Source organism: Vipera berus, assembly GCF_964194415.1.
Source record: "Vipera berus genome assembly, chromosome: 2".
NCBI lineage: Eukaryota > Metazoa > Chordata > Lepidosauria > Squamata > Viperidae > Vipera > Vipera berus.
This window is the reverse complement of record NC_138203.1, coordinates 251,942,195-251,964,602: the sequence shown is the minus strand read 5'-3', so window position 1 is coordinate 251,964,602 and position 22,408 is coordinate 251,942,195. Positions and strand designations below refer to the sequence as shown.

The 22,408-nt window shown below is 38.1% G+C and overlaps 1 protein-coding gene across 4 annotated transcripts in view; it reads left to right on the top strand.

The window, feature by feature from the left end:
* Positions 1–22,408, top strand: part of MITF (melanocyte inducing transcription factor) — a 183,423-nt gene that overhangs the window by 102,929 nt on the left and 58,086 nt on the right. For 3 of the 4 annotated variants that reach the window (XM_081321968.1, XM_081321966.1, XM_081321969.1), the window contains exon 2: positions 12,250–12,496. In XM_081321968.1, the coding sequence (XP_081178094.1) occupies positions 12,250–12,496 (247 nt within the window). The remainder of the gene's footprint in view (positions 1–12,249; positions 12,497–22,408) is intronic. The other variant, XM_081321967.1, reaches the window with a different exon arrangement.

Sequence of the window (22,408 nt, the reverse complement as noted above, 5' to 3'; positions counted from 1 at the left end):
CCAGAGATGCCTTGGAGTTGGGCAATGTCTAATTCTAATGAAATAAATAAAGAAATACAGACTAACAAAATAGCTCTGTACATTTTCAATCAGAATAGAGCTGCAAGGGACCTTGGAGGTCTTCTAGTCCAATCCCTGCACCAACAGGAGACCTTATACCATTTCAGACAAGTAACTGTCCATTCTCTTCTTAAAAACCTTCAGTATTGGAGCACCCACAATTTCTGGTGGCAAGTTGTTCCACTGGTTAACTGAAATTGAATAGACTGCTTTTTTTGAAAAAAAAATCCAGTATTTTGAAGAGATCAAGCAGGTAGCTATGGAAGCTATTTTCAATATTTTTTTCTCCGAATTTCAGCAGCAAGACAGCCTTCACTATTTTGTCTCACAGAGCAGATTCCTGTTATTTTCAGGCTCAGAGAACCAATATTTTTATCCGGGATTTTTTTTTCATGAATTGGAGAATGAGTACCTTGTTTGTTTTTGATCCACTGCTTATTTTTCTGTTACTTGCTTGAAAAACTGAGAGTAATTATTTTGGAAACTCAAGTAGTAGACTGAAGATTAGCTCTAGATTGACTGAATTTTTTTTAAAAAAGTATTACAATGACAGAAAGGCACATAGCAATAGCAGACTAATCTTTTTATCCTTTCACATTCCAAGCCTCAGTAATATTTTGGTCAGTGGAAGTGACTACAATAAGCATTTCTGTACTGTAGTTTAACATATTAAAAACAATACAGGATCAGCTCTTAACTATTTTTAAAAGTTAGCATCTAAGAGAGAAACATATTTTAGTCATGTATTAATTGAAAATTAAAACATAAGAGCTAGTATAAACGCTACTTCTTGTACTGACTGAATGCTAATGTAGACATGTCCAGAACTATGACACTATTTTTTTATTTATTTAATGTTAAAAGTTTCAAGTATTTCAAAAAGTATAAATACCTGTACCATCATCCGGTTTAACTATTGGTGTCAGAAGTTACTGATTTATTTTTTAGTCCTTTTGAATGGTCTGAGAAAGGGATTTAAAAATAGGTAGAATGTGTAATTTATATTTCTCTAATCTACTATAGATGGCATGGTAGAAAATCTGTTGAGTATCTCCTTGTGATTTAATAGACAGATCCATGTAGATTTTTTGCGAAGAATATAGAAGTGTATTGTTCTGCCTTCATCCCAATCTTTTTCCTGTCTATCTTAGAGCTCTGGGATTTTCTGGTGATTTTCCACCCAAGTATTGACCAGATCCCATCATGCATAGCTTTTTGAGATCATCTTTCTCTAACTGTAACCATAAAAATGTTAGCTAAGAGAATATCCATCAAGAAATTGTACAAATTTGACAACAAAACATATAGTTGGATTAAAACAGTATTAAATTTAGTTTGGCCACTAAATGAATCACTAATGTTGAACCAAATGCATCATCATATCAAAATACAGCTGTATAACTTTTATACTTGCATGAATATACATTTGGGAATAATTATTGTTATTTAAATGGAAATGTAATCAGTGGAGAGTCGTAACCTCATTTATTCGGTGAGTGTGTGGTATACATTGTTATCGGTATTATTTATTTTGAAATTTGGTCAAAGGCTGCAGCTTTACATTGAGGCACAGTGTGAAAAGAATTGTTGTCTAGTGCAGGGTTTCTCAACCTTGGCAACCTTGGACTTCAGCTTCCACAATTCTCCAGACACATTATGTCCACACATCTTGAAATTGCCAAGATTGAGAAATATGGTCTAGGGCACAGGAAGCCAATACTTGAAGGGCTATCACAAGAAAGAGGAGATCAACGTATTCTCCAACGCATCTCAGGGTAGGACAAGAACAAATGGGTGGAAGTTAGGAAGTTCATCAGAGGGAGATTCAACCTGGAAGTAAGTCAGTAAATTTCCTGACAGAGAGAACAGCTTGCCTCCTGGAGTTGTGGGTGTTCCATTGCTTGTGGTTTTCAAGAAAAGATTGCACAACCATTTGTTTGGGATAGAATAAAGATTTCTTCCTAGGTTAGAGGGTTATACTGGACCTCCAAAGTCTCTTCCAAACCTATGGATCTATAATTCTAAGCAATGGAGCACCTTGGGAAGGTCAGAATGGAAGGGAGAAGTCTAGGAGCATGCAGATATTAAAGTGATTTCTCCCAGTACAGTTGAGAAAAACAGATTCTTAGCTCACTGTATTGTCCAAATACAACTTCAACTTTCCTGTTTTCATTTAAGATTCTTCATGCTCATACTGGACTTGGATGGGAAGTCCATTCAGACGAAAAAACTCACAGGTAGAAAACTTCTCTGGCTTGTCTTTGCATAGGGCATTCTTTTCTGTCATTGGAGAGATTGGTTGACTATTATGACAAAGAGTTTCTAAGTGAACAGTGTCTCTTAAGGAGAACAGTAATTAGTCTTGGTCTCTCTAAAGAGGTGTGCACCAAATCCAGAAAGATGATTTTAGTGCTTAAGACCAGGAAGCAAGAACCTTGCAGTCAAAACAATGGGAATATGGGAAAATTGAAATAAGTTAAACATTCAGCATTGACTCAAAATGCTGTCAAGAACTCAAGTCAAGAACTCAAGTCAAGAACATCTTTTAGATTAGGTCCATGACTTTAAAGTTCCTCATGCTTTTTTTAAAGATTTTCTTAAAAAAAAAAAGTAAAATTGCTTTTGTTTTTTAAGAAAATCTTTTAAAAAAAGCATGAGGAACTTTAAAGTCATGGACCTAATCTAAAAGATGTTCTTGACTTGAGTTCTTGACTTCAAGATCTGCTCCTTCACCAATTGGCTCTCTTGAAAAGATTAATCCTTCTTTTGCAACCATGTTTTCAATGGAGACCATTTTAAAGGCCATTTGCTCTACATGCGTGTATAAGGAATGCGGCATTTCTGTAAGGGAGAATGCTTTGAGTAAATGTCCTCCCTACAAATTGTTCTTCTCCAGATGTTTGCCTAGAGCCAATTTTGCCTACGAATGAGCTGGGAAATTAGCAATAACACTGTATGTACGTAATTGAGACAAGGTGACTATACCTTCAATTACATTGTTGGCATATGGAATGCCCAAATGAAAACAAAGAGGAAAGGTCAGTCTAAGCACTTTTAAAGGAATATGTTTAGGGAAAACAGATTATATTCCTTTTAAGTAATTTAATAGTTTGTTCATCGGTGTAATACAATAAATCCTTAGATTCTTGTGTTTTTCCTAGACTTTGTCCAGTTTAGTGAGAGAGTTTAGCTCTGGATCAAAAGTGTTACTACATTAAAAGCGTTTATGGCTGCTGCCAGACTTTGGTTGCTAGAAGAAAAAACTTTTCTCTCTCTTCCTTTTAAGCCTGTTTTTAAAATCATCAATTCAGTCTGATACAAAGTGATGTTAACATTCATTTAACTGATATTGCCCCCAACAATCTGGATCCTCTTTTTGCTGACCTCACAAGGATGGAAGGCTGAGTTAACCTTCAGCCAGTGAGAATCGAACTCCTCGCAGTCAGCAGAATAAGGCCGCAAATACTGCATTCTTTAGCTTGCACATCTTTGTTTTGTAACTCTCAGAAGCATTTCAAAGGCAGTGTGTGATTGGCTTCACTTCTGCTGAGTTGAAATGATGAGAACAGGGAAACAAAATGAGTGTTGCGATCTGAACTACTGTAGCTCCTGCAGCAACAAAAATCCCTTCTCCATTCATCACAGAAGGGAATTATTTTTTTTTAAAAAAAGTGGGGTGGGGGGTGGGCAGGAGTCATCTTCTGTTTTGCTTGCCAAGCTAACAAGAAGAAAGAAAGTGGTAAAAACTTCATCCTTGATGGAGGAAGAATTTTGCAGTTTCATTAGTGCTATTATTTCTAATTTAGACATATAATGATCAACAAAACAAGATTTAAAAATAAATAAATGAAAGAATAAATAAGCTGCATCAAAGAAGCCACAGAAGAACAAAGTAAAATTTGTGAGAATATATAAATGCATTTTTAACTTAAGAAAAGGTACAGAAAAGCATTCATAACTAATACATTTGTTCAAGAATACACTTGTAATAGATCAAGTAATCTATTAGGGACCAGTATGTTGTTTAATTAAAAATGGAGACAATTTGAACTAGCCTGTCTTAATTAAAAGATTCTTCAAGATTCTCCTGCTGTTTTGCTTTCCAGTATTTTTCTATAATAAATCTTGTATTAAGAATAAAAATAGATGGAATTTATTGTGTTGTATCATTTTATCTTTCCAGCAAAAAGTAGAATAGAATAGAGTAGAGTAGAGTAGAGTAGAGTAGAGTAGAGTAGAGTAGAGTAGAGTAGAGTAGAATAGAATAGAGTAGAGTAGAGTAGAGTAGAGTAGAGTAGAATAGAATAGAATAGAATAGAATAGAATAGAGCTGGAAGGGACCTTGGAGGTCTTCTAGCCCAGCCCCCTGCTCAAGCAGGAGATCCTATAACGTCTCAGACAGATGGAGGTCCAGTCTCTTCCTAAAAATCTCCAGTGATGGAGCTCCCATGATTTCTGGGGGTAAGCTGTTCCACTGATTGATTGTCTTCACTGTTAAGAAATTTCTCCTTAGTTCTAGGTTGCTTCTCTCTTTGGTCAGTTTCCAACCATTGTTTCTCATCCTTCCATCTGGTACTTTGTGAACAATCTATCCCCCTCTGCCTTGTGGCAGCCCCTTAGATACTGGAAAACTGCTATCATGTCTCCCCTATTTCTTCTTTTTCTTAGACTAGCACAGACATGTCAAACTTGTGACTTGTTTTTTCTCCACTGCTGGCAATGGGGTGGGTGCAGTTTCCTAGTGACACATCCAGCCCGTGGGCTGGCACTTTGACACCCCTGTACTAGCCAGACCCAAATCCTGTAGCTGTTTTTCGTATGTTTTAGTCTCCAGGCCCCTGATCATCTTAGTTGCTCTTCTTTGAATTTTTTCCAAACTCTCAACAACTTTTTTGTGATATGGTGACCAAAATTGGCTGCAGTATTCCAGGTGTGGTGTTACTAGAGCTTTATAAAGCAGTAATAGTATTTCTCATGATATTGATTCTATGCCTCTGTTTATACAACCCAGGATTGTATTAGCTTTTCTGGCTCCTGCTGCACACTTCTGGCTCATAGTCAAGTGATTTTCCACCAGGAGTCCAAGATCCCTCTCATAGTTACTGTTTTTGAGCCAGATCTCACCCAATCTCTATTTGTGCCTTTGGTTTTTCCTGCCTAAATGTAAGACTTTTCTTTTCTCCACATTGAAACTCATTTTGTTGACTAGGGCCCATCGTTCAAGTTGGTCAAGATCTTTTTGGATCCTGTGTTTGTCTTCTGGGATGTTGGCTACTCGTGCTAGTTTGGTGTCATCTGCAAATTAGATAGGTTCCCCTTCTATTCTCTCATCTAAGTGGTTAACAAAGATATTGAAGTGTACTGGGCCTAAGATGGAACCTTGTGATACCCCACTGCTTACTTCTCTCCATGTGGATGTAGTGCCATTGAGGATTACTCGTTGAGTATGGTTTGTTAGCCAGTTACAGATCCATATGGTAGTGATGTGTCTATCCCACCTTCTCAAGGAGTAGGTTGTGGTCTACCTTGTCAAATGTCTTACTGAAATCTAAGTATACTATGTCCACTGAGTTTTGCTGGTCTACTAGTTTAGTCATAATCACTCTTACATATTCTAAAAAAGAGTTTGATTAAGTTATTGCAACTGTAAGATGCAATAATTGATTTCATAATCAATTCCTAATAACTCACTAATTTTAGACAACCTTACATTATTCAGTTATATAATAAAGTGCCCAAGGGATGTTTGGAGATGTTTGTGTGTGTTCAGGACATAATTGTGAGTGTTGTGTAGAGGGCTTGTAGCAATCTAACATTTGGTGATAAAACTGATAATCATCATCAGTTCTTTTTATCAGTTTACCACTGATTCAGCTTCCACAAAGCTTTAGCTTTATATTGCCCTATAAAGTCAGGAGAAAGGCTAAGACCTCCATACAAATTTGATATAATACTGCATGAAATCACTGGATAAGGTTGCTTTCCGTATGAGTGAGTTATCATCAGTACCCCATATATACTCAGCTGTAGATCTGGACCACTGTCTAATCAAAAAATTCCATCAAAGTCCTGTCCCCGTGTCTGAAAGCAGAGAAAGCCTCACCCTGGCAAGATTGGAATAACTGTGGATGCAGGTGGTCTCTGGATCCAGGGATTTTCCATTTCTTGTTCCATCTCTTGTGAATGGATTGCACTTCTGCAGAAAAAAATGTTGCACAGTTTGGGAGTCTTCCTGGATTCACCACACCTGTAAGAAAAACAGGTGCCAGATGTGTCAGAAAGGATTCTACACAGATTTATCATTTATATCAGTGGTACCTATTGCTGACTGGGGGAATCAAAAGGGTCCTTTTCATGATCACCCATGCCTTGGTTACTTCAGATTGTGGACTACTACAGTGTGCTTTATTGCTCTCGAGGACCACTTGGAAGCTCCAGCTTGTCCAAAATGCAACAGTAGATGGAGTTATAGGCGTGCTAGAATATTATCCTGTGATGCATATGTTTCAGCTTGTGTAGGTTCTGCTTATCAGGGCACAGTTCAAGGTGCTAATTATCACTGTAAAACCTTCCATAGCATAGTAATAGCAATAGCACTTTGACTTATATACTGCTTCACAGTGCTTTACAGCCCTCTCTAAGCAGTTTACAGAGTCAGCAAATTGCCCCCAACAATCTGGATCCTCTTTTTGCTGACCTCACAAGGATGGAAGGCTGAGTCAACCTTCAGCCAGTGAGAATCGAACTCCTCGCAGTCGGCAGAATAAGCCTGCAAATACTGCATTCTAACCACTATAACACTATGTCTCTAGTCTAGTTATTTGATAGACTCTGTCTCTCCCTTTGCTTCTGCTCATCCTGTAACATCAAAGTTCCATCTATTAAACTGAATGGAGAAACATATATTTTCTTTTGTGGCACATTCCCTTTGAAATAACATAACAGCCCAAGCCTTTCTCTGTTTTAAACAAACTTTGAAGACCCTTCCCCCCCTCCAAGGCTTTGGGCTAGAGTAGAAAGTGAATTTCTTTGTGAGTGTGGTTTATACTTTTCTGTTAGGAGGACCATCTGCTTCTTGTGTCAAGTTTCCGACTATGGGCTTTTCAAGTGACTCTGAGGCATTGTTTACCTTAAAAGTCCTTTATTAGCCTAATACACCGGCAAATGCTTGATCGAAGGAAGCTGGAATCTGAAATCTCCGCCCCCTTGCACAGTATATTAAAACACAATTCTCCACCTTTCTAATTTTGTCATTAATCATATTCTCCAATTAATTTAAAGAATCAGTTTCCCTTCCATTAGAAAATCCGCCAAGCTCTTAACTTTGTTAATTTCAGATGGCCTTGAGCACGGGTCGGCAACCCGCGGCTCCAGAGCCGCATGCGGCTCTTTGAGCCGTCTCCTGCGGCTCCTAGCCGCCCGGTGCGCGCGCACCTCTTCGAACGGGCAGTGGTGCGCGCGCACCTCTCCAAATGGAGAGTGGCACAACCCGTTTGGAGAGGTGCGCGCGCACCTCTCCGAATGGGCGGAGGTGCGCGCGCACCTCCACAAACCTTTGAACAGGTGCACGCGCACCTCCGCGCGAACGGGCAGCGGCGCCGCTCTTTGGGAAAGCTGCCGCGGCACGTTTGCAGGCTGCTGAAAGCGGCAGCTCTGCAAACGGGCCGCGGCAGCTTTCCCAACAAGCGGTGCCGCTGCCCATTCCGAGAGGTGCGTGCGCACCTCTCCGAACGAGTGGAGGTGCGCGCGCAGCTCCGCGCGAACGGGCAGCGGTGCCGCTCTTTGGGAAAGCTGTTGCGGCATGTTTGCAGGCTGCCGAAGGCGGTAGCTCTGCAAACGGGCCGTCGCCGTCGCGCAACCGGGAACCGGTTCCATCACACACAAAAAAATGGCAACTGCGCGCGTCCGCGCATGCGCAAGAAAAACCCATTTTGCGCATTTGCAAAATGTTTTTTGCACATGCGCGTGCATGGACGCACGCACACGTCTCCCACTTTTTTTTATGTGTGATGGAACCGGTTCCCAGTGGCTCTTTTCCTTTTTCAGGTTGCCGACCCCTGGCCTTGAGGAACAATCCTTTTCTTCCCCCCTCCCAACCTTAATCCAATCTCTTAAAGCAATACACAAGTTTAACATATGAAATGGCTACTTCTTCATCTCTTGTCAAGTGATAACATTCGATGTTAGCAGCGTTGACATCTTGTTTCACCTGATGCTGTTCTGTATCTTAGTTTTAATTTTGTACACTACTTAGAATTAGCAAGAAGTTGTACAACTTTAGAAACATGAAAAATGAAGAAGTACATTCCAAAACCTATTATTAAATCTAGACCATCCAGAAGCTTACTGTTTCATATTTTCATTTTTAGAATGTAAATATGTTTCCAAAATTGATTTAAAAACCCCCCACATACGTAGGATCAATTCTTTGATACCAGGACAGTAAATTTCTTTCCTTTCATAAAATAATTCTTTCTGCCAAAGTACAGGTTGGATAGAGCCAAATTATTTATATAATGTAAGATCCCATATTTTGGGAGTAGAATTTAGCATGATATTTATATTTTTAACATTATAATTTCCTCAAAGCTGTAATTGAAAAGGAACCATTGTTAGATGAGTCATTGAGCCCTCAAAATTTCTTCCACTGGTAGCATAAGATATCAGATAGTCAAGCTATTTACAATTTTCTTACGGATTCCAATAAACATGAAAAAGTTTTCCTTTTTTTTCTATCTTAAATTATAAGAGAGAGATTTTCTGTTTTTTAAATCTTGGCTCCACTGATTTCTCAAAATTAGATATCTAATTCCTTATTCCATGTGTCATGGATGTTACCGATGTTGAACTTTCATCTTATTTTCTTAGTTTAATATAAAACAGAATTGTTGATTTCACTTCAAAGACAGGGCATCTCTTAAAGCTGCTACAATTCCAGGTATCTTTGACATTGGATATTATTTTGACAGACATGTTTTAATTATAAGGTAAAGGTAAAGGTTCCCCCGCACATGCGTGCTAGTCGTTTCCAATTCTAGGGGCCGGTGCTCATCTCTGTTTCAAAGCCGAAGAGCCAGCGCTTCTCCGAGGACGTCTCCGTGGTCATGTGGCTGGCATGACTAGACGCCAAAGGCGCACGGAACGCTATTACCTTCCCACCGTAGTGGTCCCTATTTTTCTACTTGCATTTTTATGTGCTTTCGAACTGCTAGGTTGGCAGAAGCTGGGATGAGTAACAGGCGCTCACTCTGCTACGCGGCACTTGGGATTCGACCTGCCAAACTGCCAACCTTCTGATTGACAAGCTCAGCGTCCTAACCCACTGAGCCACCGCGTCCCTGTTTTAATTATATATACTGCTAATAAAAGTATTTAAGTAACATGTTTTTTAGAAGCCTATTTCAGAGAAGCATTTGAAATCTTATATATATATATATGTATATGTATATGTATATGTATATGTATATGTATATGTATATGTATATACCTATATACACATACGTATATACCTTTATACACATACATAAACATACAGTATATACACACACATATAGACAGTAGTTAAGCACAGCTCCACAACATATGTTTAGTTTGATTCCATGCTGGTTGATTATTTCTTTGGCTTAGTCTCTGTGCTTTAGCAGAAATAAAAACAAAAGTGTTTATTGCAGGATTTTATAACTCCTGTTATTCAATAGCTGTTTTACAACAAGACAAACATTCCCATCTAAATTGTTAGGTTGACCCTGTGATACTTTGTGGAGTGTGAGAATTCTTCACTATTAATTGAAAATTCTCCCATTTCTGCCTGAGCATCGCAGTCGGTGACTTCTCTTGAACAGCTAATTAGTCCGATTATTCCACAGATGCATAGGTTTACCACAAAGGTTTTTCTCGTAGTTTATCAAACGGATCATTCTCTTTGGGAATGTTGCAACCTGACAGGCTTGGAATAGTAACACAATCATCATTCTCCATCCCCATCTCACCTCTGTTGGAAGGGCGGGCGGGAGGGGTGGGGGTGGGGGGAGAATGCAGGGGAATAAATTGTGAGTGGTCTGAAAAAAATCTGGATTTGATCCATTTGGCAATTGGGGGTTGGGAAATATCCAAAAATGTGCACCTTTTAAAGTCTGGATTGTTGAAATGCCAAAGAAAGCACTGGATTCAGGTAATAAGCATTCTGGAGAAGATTACAAGAAATAAGCTTCCTTCCCTCTCATTTGCTTCCAGTAAGATTGTGTGTTTGGTGTTTTGTGTGTGTGTGTGTGTGTGTGTGTGTGTGTGTGTGTGTTTTGTGAGGTTGATAAATTTGCTACAGTTTTTCTAGTGTTTGAAATGTACATTAAACTCATGAAAGTCTTATGTAAGTTTTATTGGGACCGTGATGCTTGCTTATATCTATGTTGCAACAGTGTTCTCTGCTTGTTTATTAGTATTTGAGTGGAATTTTCAGGAAGAAACAACAGTAAAAATGAATTAAATAATTCACATTTCTATTCATAATGCTCCCAAAGTACTTATAGCTACTAATTATCCCGTGGTATGCTACGCTATGCTATGCTACGCTACGCTACTCTACCCTATCCTATCCTATCCTATCTCATGTTTCTTTAGCCTAATCCTTTATTTAAAATTTCTGTCTTAAACACTAATATATTTAATATTTTTAAAAAAATATTACATAAAACCGTCACCCCGTTTTCTTCTCAAGATTTTTAAATGCTTGAGAGAAAGAAAAAAATGCTTCTTGTTTATCTTGAGAAAACCTGGACCCTATATTGCAATTGCAGGATCTGAAACAAAATGCTGCAGGAGATTGTCCAGGCAAAGCTGCACTACTTAGGCATTCCCCAGTTTTCTCATAAAGTTTTTCAACAGTAATTCCCCCCCCCAAATACAACTAGTCCTCGACTTGACAACAGTTCATTTACTGACCATTCAAAGTCACAACGGCACTGAAACAAAGTGACTTATGACAGTTTTTCACACTTACGACCATCGCAGCATCCTAGCGGCCACGTGTGTGATCGAGATTCACACACTTGGCACAACTGATTCATATTTATGATGGTTGCAGTATCCTGGGGTCATGCGATCACCTTTTGTGACTTTCTGACGAGCAAAATCAGTGGGAAAAGTCAGATTCGCTTAACAACCATGTTACTAACTTAACAGCTGCAGTTATTCGCTTAACAACTGTGGGAAGCAAGGTTGTAAAACGGGGCAAAACTCCCTTAACAGTCTCACTTAGCAACAGAAATTTTGGGCTCAATTGTGGTCGTAAGTCGAGAACTACTTATACAGCAGTCCTGTGTTCCTATGGCAATTCTTCACTTGAAACAGTTGGGTGATAACCCAATTGACCTGGACTAGAAAATTCCCATTAAGCTAGACTAGATTTTTGAGTTCTGGCCTTCTCTTATGCATGAAAACAGCCTGGGTGACTTTGAAACAGTCACTGTCTCTCGGCCCTGTCACTTTACAGGGTTGTTGCAGGGAAAATAGGAGACAGGAACATTATGTGCACCACCTTCAGTTGTCAAAGATAAAGACAGAACATCAGTCTAATAATAAATCAATCAAAGGAATCTCTTACTGAACGAACATGTACTGTATACGATTCCATTTTCAGTATGATTACCGGACCACTGTCCATTCCAGAATCAGACTTTCCCCACAAAACAGGAAAAAAAATGGAATAAGGGAATTCCGACTGAAAGAGTAGAGCAATCAAAGACATTTTCTTTCTCCTTTTCTGAATGAGCAAAGCAGTGCAGTGTAATCACTGGGGGTGCTGATCATTATTTATTTTTATTTATCTATTTGTCAAATTTATATGCCCCTCATCTCGTTATTCAGAGTGACTCTTGGGCAGCTTGCAGTGCAGTGAAAATAAAAATGTCAGAACAGGTATAAATATTAAAACCAAATTTAAAAATTACAAGAGTTAAGTGAGCATGAGAAGACTAGAAAGTAGCCGATCTTTTTTTTTTGTTTTTGCGTTGAGCAGGGAGCAAACCCAGAAATCGGCACTTTCACACCCCTGACGTGCATTTTTCTACCCTTGCAAAAGTTTTTTGCCTACTTCCTAGCTCGTGCAAGGATCCCATCCCAAAGCCTGAGACTCTTTCCACTCCAGCTAATATTTACTGAGCAGTGATGAGTGTTCTCTGGTGTTTCCCTCAGCAGTTTGGAGCACCCTGGAGCTTCCAAGCCTCCGCTAAGCTCCTCCAATATGACATCACGGATTTTGCTACGACAGCAGCTCATGCGTGAGCAAATGCAGGAACAAGAACGCCGAGAGCAGCGACAGAAGCAGCAGGCAGCTCAGTTCATGCAGCAGAGAGGGGCTGTGAGTCAGACACCTGCCATCAACGTCAGCCTCCCCTCCAGCCATCCTCCTGCGACTCAGGTGCCAATGGAAGTCCTGAAGGTAGGCGACTTCTCGGATTTGAGAAGCTGGTGGAAGTTTGTTTCCATTAGTGCAAAGCTTTCCAAAATTATTTTGTGCAGTAATGACGGAGGTTTTTTTTTTTAAAAAAAATCTTCTCATCAGTTTTGCTCTCCCTGTGCATCTGTGTTGCAGCTTTCCCAGGAAAGGTTCATTTCACTAGACAAGGAATGGAGCTGTGTGCTTTTCTTTATTAAGTCCATTTTTCCCCCCAAAGGTATCCCTCCTCCCCCTTTCCCAATGGATATGAAACATGCTCACTGTCTTGAAAACTGCTCTCTTATTTCAGACACCTAACAAACATCATCAAAATAGTTTTCAAATTCTTTAACTTTGGTGGAATCATCTTTTTTGTTATTGTATAAGTATATGTGCATTTATACATGCATAAATACCTATACATGTGTGTGTGTATACCCATCAAAAGCTTTTTTCAAAAACTAATATAGGTCTTGCACAAAAGATTGTTTGAGAAAGGCTTAATATGGAAAACGGTCCTTTGCTATAAGCCATTAGTAATCCTGTTTTGCTCAAGTGACTTCTTTTGTGTGTGTGTGTGTGTGACCATTTTGCTCCTTCTCCAACTTCCCAATAGTTAGGAAAGTTGTTTCTAAAATAGATAGAAAGTCAGACTTCTTTTCCCCTTCATAGAAATGAAATTAAACCAGTAACATTTCTTAAGCAACACTCAGTATTTGACACTAACAAAGGTAATTCCAAAATGCGAAGGGAAACTGCCATTTTCCGCCTTTTGTACTGTTTTATCTGCATCGTATACAAGCAATGTTGTCTTTACTTTTTGTTCTGGAGCTAATGTCATTATAAACCCAACTGTGTTCCTCCATTTCGAAATACAATTGTATGGTGATGGTAGTCAAACATATACTAAAACAGAGTTTTTAAAATGAAATCTAAATTCTCAAATGCAAAGATAATTTAGCCAAACTTTCTTTAGTCTGGTGCACTTCAGCTTTATTGAGGTACAATCCTCAGAATTTCCCAACTAGGGATCTGATGGATCTCAGAAAACTGAGTAAGTTCCTTGTCTTCTAAACTGTGACATGCCTATTTTAGGATTTGCTTCAGTTGTCATATGTTCTCATACCAAGATGGCAGGAAGCTATGTTGTTGGGTTTCAACAATCATAGATAGATATCTGAGAGCTACTAAAAAGGGGGGGGAGTTGTATGTTGACTAGGATCATAGATTTTCCACCTCCTTCCTCACTAATGTGGTTTGCAAAATTTAAGAAAAACTACCAATGGCTTTTGTGATAATAGCAATAGCAGTTATATACTGTCCCATGGTGTTTCACAGCACTGTCTGTGTGATTTACAATGTCAACATATAATAAACTGGGTCCTCATTTTACTGACCTTGGAAGGATGGAAGGCTGAATCAATCATGAGCTGGTCAGGATCGAATTCCTGGCAGTGGACAGAGTTAGCCTGCAATACTGCATTCTAACCACTGTGCCATCACGGCTCCTAGCGTTGGGCAAGAGTTGGTCGGAATTGAGTTTTCAGTCTGTGTTGAGTCTTAGAAAATGACTAGCATATTAGGTCCAAAGAGAATGTAAGTAGAATCAAGAAGGCCCTAGAACTCATAGAGCAAAGGAAGGAAATTATGAAAAGTTAAGGAACAGGGATAATATGATGCAGTTTTGTCTTAATGAAGGCAGAATTATGTAGTCATGGCAGAGCTTTATGTAATAGAGTGCTGTGACTCTAAGCAAGAGACCTCATTTTAGAACAGGGAGCTCCGAAAAAATATCTGGGTTCCTAATATGAGAACTTAATTCTTATACAGACTGGAAAGCACAATTAACATTTAGCTGTATTCTCCAGCTTAGCCCTCATATCCAGTCATATAGAACAGAACAGAATAGAATTCTTTGTTCAAGTCTAGTTATTATTTTCTCTTGATCAAAATAACTATTGAATATCATATTCTGGTTGTTCTAAAGATGCTTTTTCAAAAGGCAAGTGGACTTTGTTTTTTTCTTTTGAAGACATTATCCAAGAAGCATCTTAAGTTCTACTTCAGTTCACTTCTTGGATGAGAAGCGAAATGTATTCAACAGGAAAAAGCAAAGGAAGTCCAGTTGCCTTTTGAAAAAGCATCTTTGGAATAACTGTGACCTGGATGACCGAGACAATCATTGCTATGGAACTCCTACGACCTTCTCTCTATCTATGATAGGTTTGATCAAATAGGGTCACTTGGTTGTAATGTGAACAATAACATATTGATTTTGTCTTTTTTTCAACTATTTTGCCCACAATGTTAGATTAAAAATTAGAAAAATGCAACCAATATTGCTAAATTTGACCTAAATGTTTATCATTTACCTTTCAACTATTTCTCAAAGTGCAAACCAAAGGTGATTTTTCAAGAGGCAACTAGGCTTTCCTTGTTTTTCCTTGAAGACATTTCACTTCTCATCCAAGAAATTCAACTGAAGAAGCTTCTTGAATGAGAACCCAAATGTCTTCAAGGAAAAACAAAGGAGGTCCATTTGCCTGTTGAAAAAGCACCTTTGGGACAACCATGACCTGGATGACTGAGAATTTCCATAGACATCTCTCAAGGTGCAAGTCTGATATTTTATTTCATCACTTAACCTTTTCTTTCGTAGTATGTATTGTGTGTACACTTAGCTTTATGTGCATCTTTCCTGCTTCTTGTAACAAGGAATCACTCAAAGGAGTAATTATTAAAAACAATTATAAAATGCAATAATTTCTCAAAGAATTTAGAAGGTTCAGAATCATCTCTTTCTGATAAAACCAAAAGCCTTATTAAAAAAATTGCTTAAAATATTTCGATAATGCAAAACAAGTTTTTACTATGTGAACCATGAATGAGAAAGCTGTGTCTGATGGAGGAAAGATTGTCAGTTTTGTTATGATGCCTAAGTTATCTTGCGTTGGCTGCATCTGACTATATTTGCCGCAGTCTACAAACCATTTAACTTTTATAAAGTAACTGTCATCATTCTACTCTAGGGGTTGCTTTTGTTTTGTTTTGTTTTTTTAAAAAGGCCATCAACAGCTTCTCTGATAAAAGATGAAAAGGAGAATGATCTGCCTCTTATTGCAGAAGGGTACCTCTTGAGGAAAAATAGTTAAGTTGTGATAATAAGAAATGAATCCCAGATTTCATGGAAATGTCTCCCAGGATAAGAGGTTCATTTCTGTGAAAATTTCAATTAGTACAGAAGATGGAAGGAAGAATACTAAATTTAAATGGACATTATGACTATATTAAACAAGTTTTATATAATCTTCTTCCTTTTCCCCTATCTCCAATTCAGGTCGCTGACATAAAGTATGTACCTCAATAGTAACCCTGTAGGTCTTAGAGAATCATGCTGCTGCCTATTTTTTTATCCTACCAGACCCAGACAGGCCTATCATCAGAAGCCTTTAAATAAATTTCAAAACATTATTATGTTAATGTCTGGGCTGCAATGGAACATCTTCATCTACCTCTGCTGTCTGTGCTGGGATCCGTTTTATATGATGTACTTTTAATCACTATCACTTTGACCTGGCCAAAGATACATTTTAGTATAAAACCTCTTCCGTGATGTACGTATCTGCTTCTATAGGGCAAATTATTTCATTTCAGTTCATATAAGCAAATAGCCCCCTGTCGTTTGTGCCAAACCCTGGCTGATCTTTGAAGACAGAAATAATGTGAGTAGCAGATGTAATTTTTTATCATCAACTTTTTTCTACTACATGATCCAAATAGGTTTCTTGGGTTTATATAGGAGCCAGGTCAATGAAATAGTAGAAATGACAATGTGTACTATGGTGAAGGAAAATACAAACATAGCTTATGTTTTTTTTCCCCCAGCAGTAATTGCATCCAAATGTATATAAAGTTTCTTATAAGAAGAACTGTGGATATTATGGCTTATTTTTGCTGGACATGATGCAAATGAAATCTTTCCCAATTTGGCTTCTTTGATCACAGCAGATTCTAATTTTATTACACACACAAAAATTTATTGTATAAAATAATGCACAGACTAGTAAGCAAATACACACATACAAACACACAAACACACACACACACACACTTACTAGTCCGTGCATTGGAAGGTCTTCTGACAACAAGATTCTGCTTCTTACTTTATTTTAGTAGAGGTAGTGTAGTATTTAAGGTGCTGGATTGGGAATGAATTCACTGTCAGTCATGGAAGCTTACTCCTTCTGTAGGTGCCTTTGGTTAAATCATTCTCTCTCATAGGAGATATGGGGTGAAATTGAAGGAATGAGTGAAAAGCATAGTGCCATAGAAAACATGGGATATAAATCTAAAAAAAACCAAGTATTTTTACTTCTTTGCTTATTTAATTACAATATTTATTTTTTAAATGGAATTCTGAAGTATCCTCCTTATGTAGTAGAGATATTTGAAGGCCTAAATTTTGCATTCTCCTTTTGGCTTGCATACATCATTCTTTCATAAATTCCCACATTTCGCCTCTAATACCCTATGACCTGGATTATCCATGGAATCTGTGGAAAGGGAAAAGCTGTGGAATGAAAGAACATGCTTTTGGCAAATGTTAGAATCGGCTGAATTTTGTGATGCTCTGCTGAATACTCATGACCTTAGTACATACTTCTGGGTGTGTAAATCATTACAAATATTTTTATGTGCCTTTTTAAAAAGAACATAGTTTGGGTAATGTGCATTTTCCTTGTGACCTTGTATGAAAAATAGGATGAAAATTCTTAAATAGCCATTGGGTTGGGAGACTTTTGGAAAAATGCAGTGTAGGGGCCAGATTAATTGATGTGTGAAAAAGCCTCAAAAATGGGATCATAGCCTTAAAGCCAAAGAATTGAGATTAGTGACCCATACATACATAGGAATGTTCTTGCCTTGCTTCTCCTTTGGCCCCTTAAGTATACCTGGAAGCTGTTCCTAAAATTCAAAGTAATCTCTAGATAGTAATGAAAGCAGTTGGGAAAATGGCAACCAGAGAGGAAGAACAAAGCCACATGATTTTTTTTTGTAAATCATCAAATTATATTTGTCAGTATGTTGTGAAGTGTGATGGCAAATGAAAGAAAAGAAGGAATCATGTTGCAGTCCCAAGGAGATATTAATTTGAAAATATTTTGATTTAGATTGGACAAATTACAATGAAAAATATTTCATATAAACACTTCCCCTAATTATTTGCTACATCCTTTTCATTACATTTGATGGTCTATTTGACAGCTAAATATTCATTGTCACATTTATATCATATTACCGTGCTTTTGTAGAGCAGAATGGGCATTATGTGGCTCATTCAGTCTTTTTCTCTTTAGTGAGATGTGTAAGATATATTTGATTTCATCTAGCAGGACTCCTGACTCCTGAGAGGTAAATCTTTTCACATAAGAGATTCCTAAATTTCACTTTGAAAGGTAATGCAGCAATGATCTAATCTAATAAGTCTTGTTTATAATTATATCAATTAAAATTATAAAATAAACAGAACCTTGAAATTCAGCAAAAATATAAATCATACATTCTATGAAGTGCATTTTGTAAATATACATGGAAAGGGAAAAAGGGCCCCAGTTCTGAATCCTATGCCAGAATACCCCTGGTCTTTATATCTGGATATATATTTTTTTAATCACTGTTCTGTTTTGAAAGGCAGAAGATTAGTAGAAGGATTTGTGAGTTCCCTTAACTCACATCAGGAAGCAAATTAATTAATTTCTCTATTTCTCTTATGAGTGTCTGGAAGTAGAACCTGACTTGATCCCAGTTAGAGAAGTAATAATATCATGCGAAGAATGTAAGCCTGTAAAGTGTAGATTCTTTACCGTCATCTTAAAAAGAGAGAGAGAGAGAGATGCAAGGATTACGAGAAGGCATGTTAATGAGGCTGTGCTATGCCAGCTAGTGGATTTATAGAAAATGGTATTCTGCCACTAATAAAGCAGTGGGGGGAAAAATACATACATCTGTTCTGTATCTGTTTTTCTTCTCCAGTTTGAAACTCAAGTTTATCTGTTTTAATTTTAAAAAAGATCTCACTAATATTTAAGGAGATTTATAGCTATACTCTGTGTAATAGTAAGTGCATTGAGAACCCAATAAATAGACACACGCTCATACAAGCACATAATCAAGGCTGCAGTTCTATATATAGTTATCAAGGGTAGGATTGTATTACAAATAAAGATTGCGCATTTGGTGTCAATGAAAAAAAAGTCATAAAAATGTTAACAGATGAACAGTTCCTACTTTGTTAATTCCATCACCACTGCCACCCCACTATAAAAGGTGAAAATGTGGGATTAAAAATGTTATAAATTAAAAAAAAATATTTTTTTTATATTGCTATATACATTTGTATATTTTTCCCTTGCATGTTTGCAATTCCTTCGGTAATGAAGGTGGCTAATAATAAACTGATTGCATGATATTTTACTCTAAAGCATTGTACTTTTGTGTATACTTACCCAATATATGCATTTTCATGTAAATTTTTTCATGGGGGGAGAGAGGGAGAGGCTGCTTTTTAATTATTATTTGAATTACAATAATGTGCAGATTCTAACAGGTCTGTTCATTCTGATTTTTTCTGTAAGATTCAGGCGAGGTGGGCTGATTCAACTTGGGGAAAAAATTGAGAAGCAATTAATTATTTTCTTTTCAATCAGGGAGTCCAAGGAAGAATGTACTCATATAGGTTTTCCTGTGCATATTTTTTTAAATTTTCCTAGTTAAATAAAATATAGAAAGATTAAATTAATATTTATAAAGGTCCTCCTTCACTCCCCTGACATGATGAACAGTGGACAGAAGTAAAGAATTTGATTGGAGTGAATAGACCTTATATGAATCTGTACTGGTATCTTTTGACGAAAATTTTTGCTTAAGCTCAGTCCATAGTCAGGCAGAAAGACAAAAGCTGTCAGGCACAAAGAACAACACATGGAGTTACTTCTGAGTTGTTCCTTTATTGTTGGTCACCTACAAACAGAATCTTGCCAGACTAAAGGAATTATCTGCAATAATTAAAGATACACTGTGTGAATTGCTGGGGAGATCTTGCTCTTTTCCTATCCACCAGACATTCCAATCTCTGCTATCTCTTTGCCTCTAGGACAGGGCTTTTCAACCAGTGGTATGGGTACCACCTGTGGTACATTGGCACCTGGCAGGTGATACGCGACCATCCTAGAAAAGTGGTAGCGGGGGAGAGGAAGGAGCCGAACCGGTGGCAGCACTGCACAAGCCTGAGCGAGAGATGGTTGGAGCTGCAGGGCTATCAGGGCTCAGCGGAAGAGCCAGGATCAGCGCCAGGCTCCAACTGGAGATTGGCGCTGATCCTGGTGCTTCTGCTGAGCCCAGAAGAAGCACCGAATCAGCTGTAATGTTGCAGCATCTCCAGGGTCTTGTGATTTACATTCAGATGCTTGGCAACTGATTCATATTTATGATGGTCACTGTGTCCCAGGATCATGTGAAGTGACCAAAACCTGCTGCAACCACCCAGCAGAGGGGAGGGGAATAAAAACCAAACACTCCCCCCTCACCCCGCTGCCAATCCTCAACAGAAATGCTCATAACAATGAAAACCTTGGACAGGAGGAAGAGCCCCGCCAGGTGGGCAGGCAGGTGTCTTGCTCAGCTGTGGCTTGGGGGGCACTTTTTTCAGTGCCATTGTAACTTTGAACAGTCACTAAGCAAACTGTTGTAAGTCGAGGACTACCTGTACTTCATCACTTTTTTCCTTTTTTTTTTTGGTCATCAACTTTTTGACACCTTGCTAGGCGACTGTTGATACTCGGATGTTGCCATATCCTAAAAGTGTTACAGTGGGTGAAAAGGTTGAAGAGCCCTGGACTAGGAAAGAGCCTCCCTCCTCTAACCCTGGATTACATTACATTACATTTCATCAGCTGCCTTATGGGATTGCAGTGCAAGTCCCAATCTCTTTTATATATGCATTGTGATGTACAGTCAAACTTAAAGCACAAAGCATTGCTGTTGTCATTCTGGCAAAAGCAGCATGCTCCTGTGGATTCCCCTGCTTGAGCTGGGTTTTTGTTTTCTTAATTCCTCTATCTCACTACTATGCATCTGTAAGTTGAGGTGTCTGCAAAAGCTTTGGATAACAATTTCCGTTTCTGTTCTGAGCAGCTTTGCTTCCTCTTTTCCAGCTCCCAATCTGTTTTATGCCAAAGGAAAATACTTTTCATTATGAAAATAAGATCTATGAGTGTCTCCCAACAGCACATTAATACCTGACATTTCTACAGTGGTATGCTGAAGAATTATTGCATGGCCTGTTCTATTCTGTCTGTTCCTAATAGTTGGTTTTAAGTGTTAGGTATTGTTGTGCAGAGGTCTCCTTGTGCTACCAAGGAGTTGCATAGACAAGGAAGGGTATTGAGAGCAGTAAAAGATCACAGTAACCACAAGATACACTGAGTTGTGAAAACAGAAAGTAGTTTACTTTAAGGTGGTGTAAAAATAAAAAATGCACAGTCAAAAATAATCAGTCCAGGTCATACACAAAAATAACAGTCCAAGTACAAATCCTAATACAAAGTCTTCTTACCAGTTCAGAGGTCAAAAACACAGTTATGCAGATACAGAGCAAAAAAGCAATAATAGAGCGATCAGCAAATTCAGATATTCAGAGAGATCCAGTGAGAGAGAGAATCTACGTTTCTAGCTCCCTCTTATGGCCATGAGCAACCTCACACGCCCATGGATCAATTACCTTCTTAAAGTTACAACATCATCATGGCTTATATATTTCCAACCCAATATGTAGGCTATCATCATATGCCTAACATTAAGAATTTATTCAGGGACGGCGAGATAAGGAGTACTGTTGTCAGTACTGCAATGATTTAATGAACCAAAAAAAGTCAAGGCCACAAAATAGCACAAATATAGAAAATTTTAATTTTTCCCCTAAAGAAAACTGGATTTACATACACTTGCCCTGCAAAATAAATTAATTTGCCTCGCTTAAAATGTTTTACTCTGTCTCTTTAAATCAAGTGGATTCATATAACCCTTCCTGTAAAATAGATCAATTTGCTTCCTTTAAAATGCCTGCTTCCCCATTAAAAACAATTAGATATGCATAGATGCACAGAGTTATAAAATAAATTAATTTGCCTCCCTTAAAATATTTTGTTTCCCTCATTAAGAGTACATAGATTCACAGAAAGAGAGAAAAAGTAGGGCTTTGGGTGGTGATGCTGGTATTTGAATAAACATCCCACAGAAAACAAAGCAGTCCAGTTCTAATATACAGTAGATGGAAACAGCATGAGAAATTTCAGCCTAATCAGCCAGAAATTGTATGCAAATAGGCCAGCTTGAAATAACTACCCAAAAAGCAAGGGATGTAGAATATAAATTTATTCAGTATAGGCAAGAAAAAGTAGGACATTATCTATGAACTGTCTTGTTCATATAGTGCCAACATGAAATGTTTGTAGCCATCTTCATTAGTTCTTGAGTAGAACGGTGATAAGGTCTCTCTCTCTCTCTCTCTCTCTCTCTCTCTCTCTCTCTCTCTCTCTCTCTCTCTCTCTCTCTCTCTCTCTCTCTCTCTCTCTCTCTCTCTCTCTCTCTCCTTACCTACCTACCTCTCTTACTCTCTAAGATGTGTGTAGTTGGAAATGCTGTTGCTGTTCCACTAACCATGTCTTCTCTCCACTGCTTTGACCACATTCAAGGATCATAGGTAGAAGAGTCTCTAGGCAATTAAGATAGATCTTGATTTACTTCTGTTTTCTGTTCCCTTCAGTCTCTTTGCATGAGGCTTAGTTTTGAATCCCTTAATCATCCTTGTTTTCTTTCTCTGACTTTTCTGTTTGTTTGAATCCTTTTTAAAATGTG